Raw genomic sequence first — 19,356 nt, forward strand, 5'->3', positions numbered from 1 at the left:
TGAATCTGTGGTTCAGATCTATGTTGACTCATTTTTTTTGTATAAAATGCTTGCATTGTATTTTTCAGATGTATTTCCATTTTTTTTGTGGAGTTCCAGACATCCTTTACTCAGGATTATGCACAAACAGCATGGATCCATTCCATTGTAGACTGTGTGACCATGCTGTGTGGTGAGTATCACTTATCAAGGGTGGACAAGCCCTGGCTACTCCTGAACTGTATGTGATAATGCCTTCCACTGCCTTTGATCACCACTTTTTTTCTAAGTAGAAGGGTGCTGCTAAAAATTGCCTGAGACTATATAAAGAGAGAAGATTGAACCTACCTTTAGCTAAAGCCAACCAGACAACATGCTCTTGGAATTAATAGTCTTGGCTGATGCCAGATGGAACAGATAGTTAATACTCTCAAAAGGACATATGCTATTTGTCTCTTCCATATAGAGATAGGGTGCTGGGCATCACGGGACTTGTCCTGATTTTGGAAGCAGTTAACCGTGCAGCATACATTTGGCTTCTCCCCTCTAAGTGCTCTGGTTACCTCATGGTCCAGTCATGGAATTCATCCTTTTTCATGCATACATCTTCATTCTTAGAGAGGCCTTGGGGAAGGACAGAACGGTGTAATCATGAGACAAACACATTCACCTTGGCTGTAATTTCGTTCAAGAAACCCCAACGGTGCTATATAGGTGTATCAAGTGTTCTCAGAATCCATGGACTCTCTTATTCCATCTGTGCAGTAGAGGAAAACTAACCTTTAGATTTTTCTTTTTGTAAATTTCAAACCAAAGTTCTAAAATTAATGTTTTAGAGAGTTTCTGAGATTGGGTCAAATTGAAATGATCTATTTGTAGGCTAGCCCATTTAGTCCTCTTATTTAGATGAATCCCAAATATTTTAGAAAACTATTAATTTTTCAGGCCATGTCTTTGTGGTAAAAGGGAAATATTTACTATATTATTTAGTAACTCATAAATAGCATCAACTGATGCTATTCTAGGTACTGTTTCATACTTATTTTTAGAGAAAAAAGAAGTACATACTCAGGAATCAGTTAAATTGTGCTGAAATGTATTTCCTTGGTTGGAAGGAATTGGGGAGCAATTCTAGAACTGAAAGCAGTTTCATAAGAAGCTAAGTTGAGTTTCTACTGGTAACACTGGAAGGTCTTAAGGGATCTAAAAAATGGTATCTTTGGGTTTTCTAGCCTGTCTTTTTTTTTTAACCAATAAGATAGTCACTTGGTTTTCAGGGTCACATCATTAGTCACAGCCTTTGTATGCACATGCCGAGACAGCCAGGCTTGCCTTTTCAGAGGACAGAAGTGACTCATTTCCCTCACTTGTTATCTTTTGGGGAATATTTATAATTCCCAAGAGAGGAATAAATGGCCTTCGGTGACCAATATGGTCATAGTGACCATGTGATAAAGCAGGATCATATCAGATGCAACATATTTAAATTCCACGCAAGGACATGAGGCCTGTTGTACCCACTTGCTCACCTATCAGCATGAGTTGAGTTCAGAGTATGGACAGAATCACATCTATGACACCCACTGGGGACATCTCTGCCCTACGATGAACAGAGATGTGAACATTTTTCACTGAGTTTGGTGTAGGTTTTATCACTTTCAATAACCATGGTGGCAGCAGCCTGGAGAATCAGCCAACCACTGTTTTAACTAGACTGGAGACATCAGGCTAATGACTGATTTTATCATGTACATTTAAATCAGATGTCACTTTCAACCTGATCCATACAAAAATTATACTCCACACATAACCAGCAAAACTGGCTCTTCTGATCTTGTTTCTAGAAGCACTGGTATCACCATGAATTGTTCCTAGAAAGAAATTCATGTGCTTTCCCCACCCATCACCCCTGCCATCAGCCTGAGAGATCCAGGGAGTCAGAGCAACGGGGTGAAACAACACTTCCCCCACCGTCAGGTGCCCCAAGCTGTGTGCTTTTTGGTAATATTGGGCATGTCGTAGTCCCCTGAACTTCAATTTATCCTTGGTCTCTTCCAACTTTAATTAAGATTCTATAAGCCAGGAAGATGGCACATTGCTGACACCTTATTAAATCACAAAACAGAGTTAGACCAACCAAACCATCACCACGGATGGAAAGCAATTTCCTAGATTTTCTGGGTTTTGATTTCTCATCCATAAGGTTTCCTAAAGCCTGAAAACAGTGCCCGAGTGTGGAATTTGTCTATGATCTCTCTCCCTGGTCTTGTCTTGTATATACAACACTGCTGGCCACATAGTGTTGCCCACTTTCTTTCTCCACCAATTAACTCTCGTAATTAGGGCTAATAGTGTACGATCAGTAAGTACTACATGAAACATACAGGGCACATCTCTGTGCAAGCTGTTTCACCATTTAAAAAAAGACGCTGGAGTCCTGGGATTATGTCTGTGACAGATGGAGAAGTGGGATATGCCCTGAAATGCAAGTCAGGAGACTTGATCCTAATTCCAGTTTTACTAGTTCTTCTCTGTATGGCCATGGACAAGTCATTTCCTTTCTCCTCAGTTTCCAAATCTGTAGAATGATTGGGGTGGGTCAGTGCTATAAAGGTTAATTATTCTCTGCTTTGCCGATGCAACGCCACAGCCTTTTCACAGTGCCCTCAAGGCCTTTCTGTTGAATCTATTTATTATTGTTTTTGAAGCTCCGCTTGGGAGTGTTGTCAGTAACCATTTATCCTGTCAAGTGGGAATCATGCTGGGTGGCTTGCTTGCATCTACTGGTCTCATCCTGGGCTCATTTGCCACCAGTCTGAAGCATCTCTACCTCACTGTGGGAGTTCTTACAGGTAAGGGCACTTTGTACCACTTGTCTCACGTTCCCCCGCAATCCAGGGGTTGCCAAGTGCATCAACAGAGCAACGATTCATAAAATATCATTTTGTTAGATGAATAAGTTAAATGACTTAGTTTATCTCTACCTACTTAGCAGTTAAAAGAGCTGGGAATGCAACTGGTCATACTATTGTAATGAAAACGTATAGCCACTTGAATTCAGCCATGTGATAAGAGTAACAATAGCTTTCTCTTTGGCTGCAGTGTATGGCTGCAATTCTGTACTCAGAAGCAACAAGGTATTGACCCAGGGAGCATACATTTTTGAGCAATAATCATTCTTCCAACAACTTTGCCAAGACATTAAAATACTATCTGTGATCAGCCTGAGTTGCCCCTGCTTCATAGTAAATATCATTATCCAATAACCAGGGACATACAGTTTAAGAAAGAAAGCTTCTTGCTATGCATATTCTTACATTAAACATTCTCTCCCATGTGAAGGAGTATACTTTGGAGAATCATAATGAATCCTGTAGAGAGAGAAGCAGCATATCTGCATTCCAAAAGTCACATGTCAGGGGCTGCAGAGATCAAGGTGGGGTTGGTTGGTGGGACGGGAGGAGCAGTTTGCCCCATTGCTCAGAGGGATGGGGAGAGTAGCTCTAACTCATGTCTGGGCACTGTGCTGTTGGAATGGCGTGCCCAGGCCAGTAAAGGAGATAAACTCCTAGTGAGGCTGTAAACCTAGCTCTCTCAGCTGCAACAGTGTCTGTCCCATGTAACCCAAAGGGCCTGACTGTCAGGGTATCCAGTCATGTTTCCAAGGACCATCCTGGTCTCACTGTAAGTCTCACATCTGGAAAAACCCTCAGTTTAGGAAAATTGGGATCAATGGTCACCCTACACTGTAGGTGGAAACAGGAGCTGAAGGTAGTTCTCCTTTCCCTTCCTTGACATTTAGATGCCATGAATCCCAGGCTTAAAGTCCTTTAGATTTTCTTGACTTAAAAGGAGTAGCAGCTGAAAATGTTTAAGAAACTTTCTGCTGACTTTAAGGGATATTTTCAGGTTACTCTGTGTACATGCTATGTGCATATATAAAGTTGGCACAGCGTTTTCCAATTTTGTGAAATAACTCTGAAACTTTCATGGGGTCATATACACTATTTAAACCCAAATTCCAGACTAGTCTAGATGATCAGAGTTGTGTCTTCACAGGTGGTAAAAAGTTGAGGTAATTCTCTGGATAAATTAAGATAAAAAGAGGTGTTGGTGGAGAGAATGAATTCTTAGGTCAGCAATATCTTGATCTTCTAGTTAATTTCAATTTAATCTGTGTAATAGGTTTTAAGGTCTTCATTTCATTTTAAGAAGTAATATCTCCATAAGGTTTTTCCTCCCAAGAAAAAAGTCATATATGCTGTACTTATCAAATTGTGGATGGCTGGAAAGGGGAGGCTCATTTTCACCTTGGTGTAGAAAACAGTTTTGAGGGGATTAACAGAAGGTCAGATTGCCTTTAATCCAAATCAATTGTATTCTGAGCTGCTATCTTTCATTGGCTGTCCATGGTGTCCCAGCATTCACAGAGCTCTCTGTGCCCAGGTCTTGGATTCGCGCTGTGTTACTCTCCAGCTATCGCCATGGTCGGCAAGTATTTCAGCAGACGGAAAGCCCTTGCTTACGGGATCGCCATGTCGGGAAGTGGCATTGGCACCTTCATCCTGGCTCCTGTGGTTCAGCTCCTTATTGAACAGTTTTCCTGGCAGGGAGCGTTACTCATTCTTGGGGGCTTCGTTTTGAATCTCTGTGTTTGCGGTGCCTTGATGCGGCCAATTACTCTTAAAGAGGACCATACAACTCCAGAGCAGAACCACGTCGGTAGAGCTCAGAAACGAGACTTTAAGCGGGCATCTCCCTGCTCAACTTTGACCAAAGAGTGGGTGCAGACCTGCCTTTGTTGCTCTTTGCAGCAAGAATACAGTTTTTTACTGATGTCAGACTTTGTTGTGTTAGCCATTTCTGTTCTGTTTATGGCTTATGGCTGCAGCCCTCTCTTTGTGTATTTGGTGCCTTATGCTTTGAGCGTCGGAGTGAGTCACCAGCAGGCTGCTTTTCTTATGTCCGTACTTGGGGTGATCGACATTATTGGAAATATCACATTTGGATGGCTAACCGACAGAAGGTAAAATCTGTGAAACCACAATTGGTTCCCTACCAGGGGATTTAAGCTTTAAGTTTCTTCTCTACCTCTTAACTCTGTAAATTACCTACGTCTGAATAATGTCAACAAAATTTCAGTATCTGAAAGCAATTATCTTGCTGGTTCTTCTAGTCAGAGATTGGCACACTTTTTCCATAAAGGGATAGATGTAAACATTTTTCACTCCGTGGGTCACATGATTGCAACTACCCAGTTCTGCTGTTGCAACACAAAACAGCCGCAGACCATATGTATACAAACAAGAGTAGCTGTGTTTCAATAAGACTTTATTTGGGGACCCTGAAATTTTACATGTTACAAAATGTTATTGCTCTTTTGTTGTTTTTTTTCTAACCATTCTTAATTCACAGATAGTACAAAAATAGGTGATTGACTGGATTTGTCTATAACTTGGACACCCCTGTTCTAGATGGTTTAAGATGGTGGGTTTGTCTAAACTGCAGGAGCCTAGAGTAACTACAAGCTTTGGGGACAGATAAAATTCCAACCCAAGGCAAGTCAGTCCTCAGGTAAAACAACTTCTGGCTGGCTGATTTCTTCTCAGTCACCCCAGAGACTGGCTGACAATGGAGAAAGAAGCAGAATCCAATCTCGACAGGAGGATCAGGTGCAGTAAGAACACATTATCTGTAGCCCCATAGTTATGTTTGACAGTGCAAAGAGCAAATACCTTTATAAGATTTTTAGGCTTAGAAGTCAAAGCTAAAAGAAATCTACTGAGTAGTTTTTTCAGTTAATGCTTATCTGTTTAGATTGGAGAGAGCAAGCTACTCATATTCTCTTAAGTGATGGACTGTTCACACTTGAGCTATGACCTGGGAGATCTATCATCATGTCGCTTCACAGTATATCTTTGGTAATTAATCAAGGTCCAGCTGCCATTCTGCAGCATTATGCATACAGTATTAAAGATTAATTCCACATTTTTAATGGTTAAGGAAGTTGCGGGGGTGGGGAGAGACAAGAGGCATCTTATTTTTACTATCAAATAACTCAACAAGAAGCAGCCCTCTATAGGTCTGATAGAAAGATCTCTAGTATGAGATATACAAGACCTTAAGTTCTTATGCTGGCTCTGCCCCTTATTATCCCTGTGGCCTAGGGAAATCACCTAACCTTCAGCTCCTCAAAGGTTTTCATCTGTAAAACAGGCCAGGGCACTATTTGCCTGTTGACCGCTTAGCATTTTTGATGCTCAGATGAGCCTGTGGGTGGGAAAATGTTTGCAAAGCATAAACTGCTAATGATGATAATATACAGAATATTTGAAATAATTGTATCATAGATTGGTTTAGATCTACAGGGGGAAAATGTAATAGAAGTACCATTGGGGAGGCCTTGAAATAAGACAGTCCTAGTACAAGCTGTCTGTAATCTCTAGCAAATTATTATTTTAATGTCTTCATATTCCAGCTTCCCCTGTGGATTACCACTTGTGTTACTGAGCATCTATGATGACATATCTGAAAGCATCTAATATGGTAGGCTGCTAGAAAATATTAGTTTCCTACATGTCATTTTTAACTATCCTTAAAGTAACCCTACGAGATAGGTAACCTAAAGTTAGACAGTTGGTAGGTGATAGAACTTGATTCAAATGTCTGACTTTCTAAATTTTAGAGCATATATTGTTTTCTACCACACGATGCTTCCTGGGAGGATAAATTATTGCATTTACATATATCAAAAGAGAGATAGTCAGACAACAGAAATAACACACAGTGGGGAAGCCTGCCCTAAATAGCTGCCATGTTTATGGCTGTATGGCCATGGTTCTAAAGCTCTTTGAGACTCTGCATACTGCACTCATTCTTGGTCTTCAAATCCATAGGTGTCTGAAGAATTACCAGTATATTTGCTACCTCTTTGCTGTGGGACTAGATGGGCTCTGCTATCTCTGCCTCCCCATACTTCAAAGTCTTCCCCTGCTCGTGCCTTTCTCCTGTACCTTTGGCTACTTCGATGGTGCCTACGTGACTTTGATCCCGGTAGTGACTGCTGAAATAGTGGGGACCACTTCTTTGTCATCAGCGCTCGGTGTGGTGTACTTTCTCCATGCAGTGCCATATTTGGTGAGCCCACCCATCGCAGGTAAGTTTACAGAGAGAACCCCAACCACCTCTTCTCTTTATCGTATTGGTGTGAAAACAGTGAACTCACACACAGACAATGAGGATTGGAAGTAAGTTGGAAAGAGTGAAGGAGAAAGGGATGCAAAAGCTACCAAAACATAATGTTCTCACCAGATTATTGTTTTCGAATCTTCTTCGAATAAGTGGGTACCTTAGCCTATTGGGAAAGAAGAAGTCCCAAATTAGGATCTTAATTCCATTCCACACTAATGATGGAAGCAATGGAATGGAGCAACTGTTCAGACTTAAAAATAAGTTGGGCACATTCAAAGGAAGTCTGGTGGGAGCACAGGATTCCACTAAGAGACAGTGGGCAGAGTGGCTGAAGTGGTAGGTGTGGCTGTCATAGTGGAGTGTCTGGAATGCCAGCCAAAGGAGCTGGACCCTAAATTTTTCAGAGAATAGGGATAGTATTACAGTTTTTATGCAGAAGGTAAAGAGTATATTTTAGGAAATGTGATCTAGCAATGGGGGTGCTTTAGGGAGAAGCAGCTAGGATTTCATTCTAATAGTTCAGGAGCAAACTGATAAAGCTTGAACTAGGGCTGCTACCGCAGAAATGGAAATGAACTCTTGGGGGCAAGGAGGAAGTTTTGGAAAAAAGTATTGCTGAATTTATTTAGCATGTGGGGTTGGGAGGGAAAGAAATCAAAGATAACCTAGAAAATAATGGCATGGTTGAAATAAATAAGAAAGTTGTAGAAAGTGGCTTTGCCAGAAAAACAATGAATTTAATGTTTGGATGTGTTCAGATATTTGAAATACCCAATAATATGCCTAAGAGAGCTGTTTAAGGATGAAATCTGAGCTTTAGAGGGAGGCCAGATTTGGATATACAGATTTGGGAACCATCAGATAAGCATCTAGAATGTTTTGTAAATTGCACAATGCTATAGAAATTTAAAGCATGATTAAGTAATTCAACAAATATTTATTATATGCATTTAAACAAGTAATTCAACAAATAGTTATTGCTTGTGTACACTAGCATTTATTTATAGTATTTATAGCTTGTGTGCTTGGCTATAGCAGCAAAGACATCAGAATCCCGTTCTTCCTTCCTTGAGTACGTGGTCTACAACAGTGTCTCTCAGAATGAGGGTGTGGACCCTGCATCACAATTCCCTGTGGTCCTTTTTAAAATGCAGATTCCTTGACCCACCCGCTGTGATCTGAATTTTGGGGGCTGAGTTCCAGGAATTAACATTCTCAACCAGCTTTTTTGTGATGCTCATGCATAACTGGTGCAGTTTATTACTTGCCTAAATTAAAACTGAGAGAGTGAAGGTCTCTGAAGATGCGCAGAAGAGAAATGAGCCAACCATTTGCTTGGAGGAAAGGAAGGGAAATTGTTTTAACAAGGCAGGATTTCTGCTTTAGCTATTGTTGTGAGTAGACAGTTAGGGGTACTTTTAAACCCCAGCAATTGCTAAAGCGGCAAACTAGGGGAAACTGTGGCTGCTTGATTGCTGCAGATGAAAATTCCTGATCAGCTTAAACTACAGGATATAGGACTATATGTTTGGTGCTTAATTTTTAGAAACTGCCCCCAAAATATTCCTACATCCTCCCTCTAGCCAATATTCATGTTTACCAACCTTTAAGAACAGAAAAATTCTGTTAAAAAGTCATAGAAATGAAATTGGAGTTCCTGAATCTTTTCTCAATTCATGGCCTTTTGGCAAACAGACATTATTCTCATTGTCAGGTAGTAGAGGATTAGGATGTGAGTTCTTACTGTAATACTCTTATTTAATTACCTTTCAAATGACAATTCTGAACTTGGCTTCTTCTGTTTGGTGCTACAGAGATGTACAACTAAATCACATGATAACAAATATTTGAGAGTAGTGTGGATTGCAGGAAACTTTGTGGGGCTTATAACATTTTATATATGCCATTTTTGACTAATGGATTTGAAGTGGGTGAGAGGAAAAACCATATACTTCTCGGGTGGATCTTGTCAGTGTATAGTTTGGAGGAGTTTTTTAAGAACTTTTTCATCACAAAATAATTGCCTGAGAAGGTCGAATTTTATCCCTTTGATTCTCTGATCATTGTGGCCTATATTTTTGCATTTATATGCCTGGTTCTCCTCAGAACTTAGCCCTGCAATATACATTAAGATTTGTAGCAACAAGAAGTAAAGAAAAATAAAAGCTTTTGATTACAGAATTATACCTACTGAAGTTTGCATTTGCAATTTCTATGATGGCCCAGAGTTCTGATTTTCAAACTGAATAGGTTACAGTGACTGGATCCAATTGAAAATTTGAATTCTGCTTTATCTAGAAGCATGTTATGTTACTCAAAATAGACAGTATGTAGGTGGTGGGAATAGCACCAGCATTCAGTACAATAACATTCTTTTAACATCCTAGATAAATGGTATCAACAGCAATGATTTGAATGATACTCTTTTTATGTTTTCTACCATATTTCATAGAATTAATAATAATACTGAGTATTATGTGATTACTAACAACTTTTGAAAGAGTGACACTCTATCAAGCATTTGACATAATAACAATCCATTTAGAGATTTCCCTAGAAAAGAGGGTGCATTTTTCAGTTGCTGCACAATATTTTGAGATCTTTCTGTGTCAAAACTATAATGGTGGTAATAGCAATCTATTATTATTAGCCTTACAAATTATGAGATTTAAGAGTAGGTAAATAATTGAATTTTCAACTTAGCAATATCATTTTGCTGTTGCTTGTTACAGGATGGCTCGTAGATACAACTGGCAGCTACACAGCAGCATTTCTTCTCTGTGGATTTTCAATGATATTTAGTTCTGTGTTGCTTGGCTTTGCTAGACTTGTAAAGAAAATGAAAAAAACACAGCTGCAGTTCCTTGCCCAAGAGTCCGACCCCAAGCTGCAGCTATGGACCAATGGATCGATGGCTTATTCTGTTGCGGGAGAATTAGATCAGAAAGATGGTGAGTCTGTGGCTATAGTAGTGCCTGATTACAGCCCCACATGACCAACAGCCTTGAACCTGGGAATCTTCAGGCTGAGAGAAGTAGGACCACTAGATTGAATGTGTTTCTGAAGCATTTTATTTTGACAGCCGCATTGCCTTCCAAGGAAATTATTATTATTGTTTTATTAACATGTTTATAGGAAAAAAAAACAGCAAATAGCAAAGCAAGATAGACTGGCTCAGAATTTCATTGTTGGGGATTTGTACTCACAATTGAACTCACAACTTTCAGGCAAGGAGCACCACTCCATGGAGAATGTTGGACAGAGCTGATATAATTAGCTGTTATGAGGGGTAATGTCAAGGCATGACCCAGACAGCTAACACTGGGAAGCAACTTTGTCTGCAAGTCTCTGCACCCCTATCTTTCCTCCTCAGTTAGAAGGCAAATGGAAACACTGCATGAAAGTTTGCTTACTTTATGCTGTTCGTAGAAGCGGGGGTTGCTGAGGATCTGTATTAATCATTGCCTTTTGAAGAATCTGAAGTATTCTTTGACAACCCTGCTGTCACGAGGAACTCCTCTATGAAAAAGGTTTGGCATCTTCGCCTTCTACCACCACTGAAAGCTCTCTGCCTAAGACTGCGGCGCTCACCTCTGACCAGGTGCACACCTCTGTGACTGTCACAGATACTTACTCTGAATTTAGCAGAACACACCAAGTCACACAGGTGGTGTCTAAAACTTACCTGAAATGTTAGTGCCAACACTTCCTTTTTTTTTTCTTCAGAAATAAAGCTTTTATTTAAATTGTAGACACATTGTTAAGAACAGGAAAATGTTGGCAGTATTCCAACTGGGCAGGAATTGAATTCTTGAGTCAGCAGGTCTCTGGTGGAAGTTTGTTTTCCAGATCATTTAGGTTCATCATTACCCAAAACAGGACTTGGGGGTTTTGCCTGAAAAATATTATTCTTAAGCAACATTCTGAAGGTGAGATTCCTTTCTCCCTTCTTAATTCTGGCTCCAGGGTCCACTGCTCTTCATCACTGTATGGATAATCATTAGAAACTTGGTGGACCTTTTCATTTGAATGAGAAGGCTTCAGTGATCCCACGAATCATTGCTCTGGCCGGGGCAGCAGGAGGAGGGGGCTGAAGGGGCTAGTGGCATGACATTTTACAGTTTGTAGAACTCTTTCACACCCCTTACTCATTGGATTAGAATAGTGTACTCGTTCCCAAATACTCTGCTTTCCTATGGTTTGGGATAATTTCTGAGTCTTCAGATTGAAGAGAGTGGGCACACAGAGAGAAGAGAAATCCGGACCTCCCAGAATGTCTCCAAACACTTTAAATCCACAAAATTATAATCCTGAATCCCAAATCACATTGTACCTATAAATAGGAGCAAGTTATACCATTGAAATTGGATTTTAATCATTCAACAATTTTAAATCTGAACCTCAAGGAAATGTTTTGACCTTGAAGGCCCTTTAACTTAGTGTCCCCCAAGGGGCATCACAAATGCCCTGCCAGGGGTACTGAGAGAAAAACAACACAGCAATGAGGAAGATTCTAGGTTGACAAAGCATGTTCAGCAAGAGGCTTTGCCTATAACTGTATTATTTCATAAACTTACATATTAATAACTGCTTTCAGAGCAAAATACAGACTTGATCTGATGGGAGAACACTATAATATTTCAGAATTGTTTTCCAAAGAAGATTTGAATGTTTCCTGTTACCTTTTTACACAGTTTGAGAATTTAGCTTTGAACCCATCTTCCTTGTCATTTGCAATTTAAAAACAGTATTTGGAAAATGTCTGTAAAAATGCAAAGTTAAAATGGAGTTATCTGTGTTTGGAACAGCCTTTAAATGTCACTTCCTAAATCTTCAAGTCTAAAGAATTATAATATATAGTAGTTATAAATATTATAGATATTTTTTCTGAGTGATGATCACAGTAAAATTTTGTCTATCTGGTTCTGCAATATAATTTCCCTAAAGTATTGTAAGTATTCATGAAAAATGAGCATAGAAAGCCTCATTTTTAAAAATTTGTATGTTAAGGTATTTTGACTTTATCCATGCATAGTTTTGTGTTTTAATTCCTTTTTGAGTGGCAATTTTAGAAAACTAGGAAAATGGAAATCTTAAGGAAAATGTAAATCTGAGAGTCTTCCATTTTCAACTACACAAAATGTTGCTGTTAAGGTTCCATGTGCCTATACTGTTCATTTCAGAATGGAGGGATTCATGGGAATGATGTGTTATGTGGAATAAAGAACAAAATTCTGGTGGAATGATTCTACATCTTGAATATTTCTTAATATCGCAACAAGCTGTGCTTTGAAATTGAGTAGAAAAGCAAAAGAAAGTACCTTCTGTAGATACACTATACCACTGAGCCTCTTTTTCAGATTGTGATTTCACTAATAGATTGGATATTTATGCTAATATTTTCTTATTTCAAAAGCATAATAAAATGAGTTTATAGTTGTGGTTGGAAATACATTTTTCCCTTGCACAAGGGATTTGAACTGAATGGTGAGCGGGCTTGTCTGAATCATGCTAGGATGTAGCTGGTGTGTAAAGATGTGGCAAGCAACCAAATAATTTACAAAAGCCAAAACCGTTTATTGAGTAGTTCCAATGTGTTAGCTACTGTGCTCAGCAATTCCTATGCATTGTTTTATTTAATTTCCAAAATAATCTCTGTTATCACCATTTCATAGATGTGGAAATTGAGGCACCAGTTTGCACAACTAATAACTCAGTAGCCACTACACTCTAGTGCCTCTAGTGAAATCCTGCACACCTAGGAAGCCACCTGATTCTGGAGCCTGCCTAAAGCTTTCCCTTCATGCCTGTTTGGATCATCTTCCTATGTGGGCTCAAGAAGCCACTGGGAAATAGGCCCTCGCTGGGGCAGATAAAATCCTTCCGATTATGCCTCAATCTTCCAATCCAATTAGTATGGACAGGAAGACGCTAGATTGGAAATTTCCAATAGTTCCCCCAAGAGTCTGGTCCTATCAGGATGGCTACTTCTAGGCTAAGTGGTTTTAATTTGCTGTCTACTATCAAGACTGCTATTTGGGAGCATTTGTGGGGCAGTGGGGAGCAGGAGATGGGGTGAGGCAGAGGGGATGTTGGGAAGCACACACGGTCCCAAAAGTACCTTTCACATTCCCAGAGTCATGTTTTCTTGGTCAGGAGCTGGAGTGTCTGCATCACTGCCTAGTGATCATGAGGATGGGAATGTTGTCTGTTACTCACCTGCCTGGACCCAATAGGGCTTATTCTAAAATTGTTTATTGAAGTGAAATAATGCGACTTCAAAGTAGGTATCAGAGTTTCTCTTCTCACACTTCAAAGTCTGATGTCTTCTTTTTCTTAATTCCACCAAAAGATAGATTTTTATACCTGTTCCCAGAGAAGCTACTTCGGTGAGAGATGACTGGGATTTTGTCCCACAGCATAGCAAAATACTTGGTGGGGGGAGTGGGAAAATATTAAATAATGGTAAAAAGACTGACATTTAAAGCAAAGCATTTTATTATAGAACTTTTCAAACATATACAAAAGTAGAAAGAAGAGTAAAATGAACTTGATGTACACACATCCCCCAGCATCTACACTAATCTACCCTGTGGGGAAGTTGGGGTTCCTATACCAGGATCCTCACTGAACTTACACCACTTGATGATGTAACTGGCCTGTTGCTAGGCTACCGCTTCCACACGTTTAGGCAATAAGCTATTATTGCCCTATATAGAGAGTTCTGCCCAGTGCTCTGGGCGGAGGTAGAGATGCTAAGTGCTCAACCTACTGCTGGGAGAGCAAGCCAGGTGATAAACCCTTTCACCCCAAAGAACGTTTTGTTGTCAATTTCTTTGGTCACATTGAATCCATAGCGAACTTGCCCGGGGCTGAAACCCATTGGCAAGACAACCCATTACCTTCCCCCTTGATGAAGTCATTTGAAATATATTAGCATGTTGACAGGACATGTCTTCAGCTGTCAAGGAATAACCGAACTTGGCAGGAATAGTTTGTTCATACCAACAGAAGGTATGGGTGTTTAATATTACCTATTAATGGGCCCCATCATTACTTACAAAGCTGAGTGGACCTTTTTCTTCCTGTGGGCTTGGGTGTCTGAAACACTGGCTAGAACCTTTCCCCCTTCTCCCTACAGCTCCCATATGATCTATCTACCTGAAGCTTAAGAAGGTGTCAAATAAGTGAAAAGTGCCCATGAAATCAGGAGGAGAGTGACATTGTTACTTTTAATTATTTAAGTGTCAGAGGCTTCTTTGAGGGGTCGGGGACCTAGGGACACCAAGGCCTCCGGGTCTCTCAGTTTGCCATTCCATGCCCAAGCAGAAGTGGAAGAATTTTGACATGCACGCTAGTTTCTCAAGTTCAACAAGGGAGGGGAAAACCTATTTTAGAATCACAAGTTACAGTCTAGTCAAGCATCCAGTACCCATGCTGGAATATGGCCTACGAGGTCATGCAAAGTGTAGGTCCTGCTGCACTTCCAGACCTCGTGCTGGCTGTGCCCTTCCCACTCACTACACTGCAGCGCCCGGTTCTCTGGTTCCCTGGGTCATTTTGCATACATTGATCCCTTTGTATATTCACTCCTCATTTTTTGTGCCAGTTTAAATGTTACTTCCCTAAGGAGTCTATCTTTAGCCACTGCCCCCATCTAAATTATATATGCTCACCATCACCACCCACACCACTTGTTCTCATAGCTTTCCTTTCAATGATATATGTTAATTATAATTACATATTCATTTTTGTTTATTTAAAAAATTCATCTCCACAAAACCACTAGCTTTCAGAGGACAGGAGTCATACTGATTCACTACTGAGTCAGTGCCAAACACATACTAGGCACTCAGTAAATACTTGGTGAATGAATAAATGAGTGAAAAGAACAGATGAACAAATGAAGAAACGGCTAAAATTCTAATGCAGCAAGGATGGGCTAATTGAAGACTGGGTTTGCTTGAAGTTTCTCTTATACCCAGAATGGACAGGAATATGTTAGACATTCCCAATTCTATGGGTCTAAATAGGATACATGGTGAGAATTGTCACATAAATAGTAGGAGCTCCAGAGCATTGAGTATCACGGGACAGATTTGAAAAAGGGAATAGAGGTAGCCAAGAGAAGAGTTGGTAGAAATCTATTAACTATCTAAAACTTTTGACTGAGGCCTGAATGTAAAAATGAGAGGACTGTGTTCAGTCCAGACAGACTTAGCTAGCTCTGTTGTGCTCACCTTGAGTGGAAGGCCCAGGGATGGGGCATTGCTTTAATGAGCCCTGGAACACTGGGAAAAGGTGGGCCACCTGTGCCTCATGCATAAAAAGACGGAGTTTCAATTACAGGCACCACACAAGCTGCTTTTATTTTACAGGAAAAACTCTACAACAGGGTTAAGTCAGGAGCAGAAGTCCCTGACTAGGGTCTTTGGCCCAGGCCCGTGGCTGGCCTCTCACTCATAGGGTGCTACTGAAATCAGACACCTTCTGGCAAAACACTTTTAAGAGCTGGTGGGAGGAGTTAATCAACCAGTGACTATTTATTAAGCACCTCATCAGAATCTGGCATCGTATTATATAGATGACAGGGAATTCAAAATACCCATAGTACCCCTATCATGATATCAAGCTTCCTGCCTAATTGGTAAATTGAAGCTAACACAGGTGAGGACACCTCCATGAAGATGTTAAATGCTGACTCAAGGGGAAGGGCCACGCATACTCTGGAGGTTAGGAGAAGAATGATTCTTTATGGGCTAGAGAAGTTTGAGGCAGTTCGGAAGAACTCAGGTATGGGATTGAATGCGTTGGAATCAGCCTCCACTCTTTTCAGAGGAAGTAGCTGGGAGAAGGGAAAAGGAAGCCATGCAGCCGCTTTACACGGCTGCCTAAGGTTCCTACAGATACCAAAGGTCAAAGCCAAACCAAACACAAGTTGACACTAATAAATGATTTGGCAAAGCGATCCACAGGGTGCTCTGAGACTTTGGGGATCACTTGGATTTGGGGTTGCATTTGGCTTCTCTAAACTAAAAACAAGAATTTAAGGGCTTCGGTTACTGTGGATAAAGTGAAGGTTCCTGTGGCCAGGATTCTCACCTGGCCCTGGTCAGCTAGCTCACTACACATGTGTGGGTAAAACATTGTTATTGACTCTATATAAAGAGCTACACCCAGAGGTCTGGGCTGCTTCATAGCTGCAGGGCTGCAGGAGAGCAGATTGGAGTGGTGGCAGCACTGAGGATGGAGACTGAGATGGCTGTGGTGCAGAGAGGCCCAGTGGCAGAGACCACCTTGCTGCATGCAGACTCGCTCTGAGTGGATGGGATTCTAGTGATTGACCTGCCAGCGTGGTAATAAAGTTGGGTATAAACCCTTCCACCCCAAGAACGTTCCACTGTCATTCCTTGGTCTCATTGAATCCATAGTGAACTTGTCTGAGGGTGAAATCTGTTGGTAAGACAGTTATACTTTGATATTCATCTCTCGACTCCAAAAAGGAATCCTTTCCTTAGTAAATTTTCTTTCAAGTGTCCAGAGCTTCGGGACATGTTTTTTCATTGACGTGTTATACAGCACTGCCATCTGCTGGAATTAGTAAGACCACCTCCCAAAAGCTGGTGACACCTCCAATTATTGTTCAATTGGGCAAGGCCAGCCTTAGAACAAACATTAAAGTTTGTTACTGTTTCCTTCACTTCCTCCAATTCCAGCTCATTACCCAATCCATATTTATTCTCTTCCTCTTGCAAGTAAAAATAGAGTGATAAAGATGCTGTGTTATAGTTTTTAGCATTATGATTACCTAGTTCTTTATGTGGAATATCAAAGTTAATATGATTTTGATTGACTTGACTAGGAATAACTATCGGTAAAATGTAATGTAAAAAAATTTTTTGAGCCTTCTGCCTGCTTTAGGAACCCAGATTGCCATCCAGGGTCCCACTACTACCAATGTGTTAATTGATTTGATATGAGTTGATGAATGATTAAATTCTATGTCTCAACACCTATCAGAAGTCAAATTTTGGAAATGTTAAAACCAGATGATGTAACAGTGTATTCTGTGTCAATTTGGAAACATAAAACATCATGCTTATTGTACACAAATTATGGCAAATTTAGTGATTGAATTTACTTTAAAATGGTAATTCCTATGAAATTGTGAGAGGATGGTATTTATAATAATTGCCTTTAAAGGGGATTGTATCCTATTTAAATTAAAGACCCTTTAGTTGAGATAAGCAACTTGACTAATTTGGTTATGCCTGAGTAGGTCTGTTGGCTGAGTCTGAGGAAAAGAGAGAACTGAATTGCTCTGTTTAAGGAAAATGGAGGAACTGCTGCTATTTCAGAGAGAGAAGCGATAGGGAAGGAGGTAAGGTCCAGAATCATGGAAAGAGGCAGAAATACTGGGAAATGGTTGAGGGTGTTTCCTTCTCTCCTTCTCACTTTCACCGTCTCCCTCAATCCTTTCCTGCCTTCTCACACCTCTTCTTTTCTTCCCTCTTTGTCATGTTCTCTTTGAAAAAAAAACAGGAATTACCTAATATTAAATTTTAAGTTGTAGATTCTTCTCTCTTGAAACCTTCTCAAGAAAGGGTTTTTATGCACAAAGGACCTGTAAGTGGTTTTTATTTTGGGGTTTGGTTTTTATGTCTGTTGTTTGTTCTGGTGAGATTGAAAGGTAAGGTTGTGGAGTTAATGCAGGAAGGAAAAAGGAAAACCTGTGAAGACGGGTGAAGCTACTTTTAGACTAAATTAATATTCAATTAAATTAGGGGCTAGAGTCATTTTCTAGAGTCTGTGGCTTCGAGGCAAGGTACTTGTACGGGGTCTTAGGGGCAGACAGGTGATCCCAGCCCACCTTTGGTTGTCACAGGTGCCTGTAACCACGGCACGGTCCTCCCTTGCCTGCTTGTGCTGCTCTCCATGCTGCATGAAGGTTCTGATTCCGGTTGGTGTATGCATGGGAGATGCGTGCTTCCTCCAGGGACGAAGGATCGGGTGTGCTGGCTTCTAATTGTTTGCTTCCAAAGGTTTGCTTCCTTTTTTAAGGAATTTATTCCACATCTCTAATTTCCAACACCCAACTCTATGGACAAACCTCTCCCTTAGGCTGCATCCCTTGATTTCTTAGGCCATTCCCTCCAGGGGTTTCCCTGCAGCTTTTAATCCCAGCATGAAGGAGCAGATGATGTGGACAACTAGTTCCCTTTCCTGATTCCCTCCAGGGAGTTTTGGGATTCTGTGTACGATAGTGTTGGGTGACTTATGATTGTAGAATGTCTGAGCCCCATGTGATTCTCTGCAGCGTTCTCTTACAGTCTCTGTAGAGATTGATCCTATCTTCCCATCTCCTTCATTCCAAAATTTAAGACTATTCAGAAAGTACTGTATAGTGGTTAAGTGCTAGATTCTAGAACCAAACATCCAGGGTTTGAATCTCTTTTCCATCTCTTATTAGCTATGTGACTGTGGGCTTCACTTTTCTAAATTCCAGGTTACTCATATGCAGAAAGAAATTATTAAAATGCTCATTCACAGGGATTTTGTGAGGAATTCACAAGTTTAATAACAGCATCAGGTACATATTGTATACTGTGTAAGTTAGCCATGATATTCTTGTCACTAGAGTCTGCAGATGTGGCTAAACTAGCATTCCCTTTTTCTTGGGGTTTTGCTCTCATCTGGTGGTGAGTAGGACTGTATAGAGGGAAATCATCTATAGGCCCACTTCTGAATTCTCTCTTTACCCTCAACCCTCTTTCACCCCTAATGTAGAAATGGAAGCAGCTTTGACAGTAATGGCTTTTTCTGACAGATAGGAGAAGCCATGTTTTCAGCATTCAATCCAAGTGATATCAATCCATGCTTGTCCTTTAGTTTGTCCATGAAGCACCTGTGTGCTCCTATGAGGTACAGCTTTCCCAAAGCTTATACATCTCACCTTCATTATTTCCTTTACTCTGCCTAGGTGGCATCATGAAAGGAAATACTAAGAATTCTAATTTATCGCTTATAGAGGACCTTAAGTTCAGAGCAGGTATGGAAATATATAATGGCATAACTGTGCTTGCTTCTAGCAATTTGATGCTGTTTTAAAACTCAAAGTGAAATACAACAAAATGTTTAATGAACAAATTTATCATAGTAAATGTGAAACTGCTAGAGAAGGTAGGA

General features: G+C 40.4%; 1 protein-coding gene across 8 annotated transcripts in view; it reads left to right on the forward strand.

Annotated features, from left to right (window-relative positions):
• Positions 1–12,413, forward strand: part of SLC16A12 (solute carrier family 16 member 12) — a 74,122-nt gene extending 61,709 nt beyond the window's left edge. For all 8 annotated transcript variants that reach the window (XM_073240727.1, XM_073240723.1, XM_073240724.1 and 5 more), the window contains 5 exons: positions 69–172; positions 2,688–2,831; positions 4,426–5,005; positions 6,876–7,135; positions 9,903–12,413. In XM_073240727.1, coding sequence (XP_073096828.1) covers positions 69–172; positions 2,688–2,831; positions 4,426–5,005; positions 6,876–7,135; positions 9,903–10,165 — 1,351 coding nt within the window. In that variant the 3' untranslated portion in view covers positions 10,166–12,413. The remainder of the gene's footprint in view (positions 1–68; positions 173–2,687; positions 2,832–4,425; positions 5,006–6,875; positions 7,136–9,902) is intronic.
• Positions 12,414–19,356: the final 6,943 nt, after the last annotated feature.

Source organism: Manis javanica, chromosome 7, assembly GCF_040802235.1.
Source record: "Manis javanica isolate MJ-LG chromosome 7, MJ_LKY, whole genome shotgun sequence".
NCBI classification, from domain to species: Eukaryota; Metazoa; Chordata; class Mammalia; order Pholidota; family Manidae; genus Manis; species Manis javanica.